At 61.0% G+C, this 418-nt stretch overlaps 1 protein-coding gene across 1 annotated transcript in view; it reads left to right on the top strand.

Annotated features, from left to right (window-relative positions):
• The window catches only part of WIPF2 (WAS/WASL interacting protein family member 2), a 9,516-nt gene that overhangs the window by 3,974 nt on the left and 5,124 nt on the right, over positions 1-418 (top strand). The window contains exon 6 of the mRNA XM_019474899.1: positions 93-194. Within this exon, the coding sequence (XP_019330444.1) occupies positions 93-194 (102 nt within the window). The remainder of the gene's footprint in view (positions 1-92; positions 195-418) is intronic.

Here is a 418-nt window from a genome sequence, read left to right as displayed (position 1 = left end):
TGGGGGGGGGCTGGAGCTGGAGCCTTTCGGCTTTAGTTGTGCTCATCCAGAGCCGCCCTCCCTGACCTGCCCGTTTTCCCCCTTCTCTGCAGATGACTTTGAATCCAAATACTCCTTTCATCCCGTCGAAGACTTCCCAGCCCCAGAAGAATATAAATACTTCCAGAGAATTTACCCCAGCAGAACAAACAGAGGTAAGGGAGGAGGAGGAGGAGGAGGTGTCCCGCGGTCCTGCATGTACTGGCTCCCCTCCTGCGCTCGCGAGGGTGGCAGGAGGTGACAGCAGTGCAGCCATGGCCGCCCGCTGTCCTGTTTGTCCCTGCTCAGGGTGGATTGTGCAGGGGCTGGCGTGAGCCGCCCCGGGCTCCTGATCCACGTCCTTCTCCGTGCAGCAGCGTTGCCTCGGGGCCTGCACACG

The sequence above is a fragment of the Aptenodytes forsteri genome, unplaced genomic scaffold (assembly GCF_000699145.1).
Source record: "Aptenodytes forsteri isolate BGI_AS27 unplaced genomic scaffold, ASM69914v1 Scaffold90, whole genome shotgun sequence".
Taxonomy (NCBI): Eukaryota; Metazoa; Chordata; class Aves; order Sphenisciformes; family Spheniscidae; genus Aptenodytes; species Aptenodytes forsteri.
Note: the sequence above shows the minus strand (reverse complement) of the source record. Positions and strands in the feature narration are given on the sequence as shown.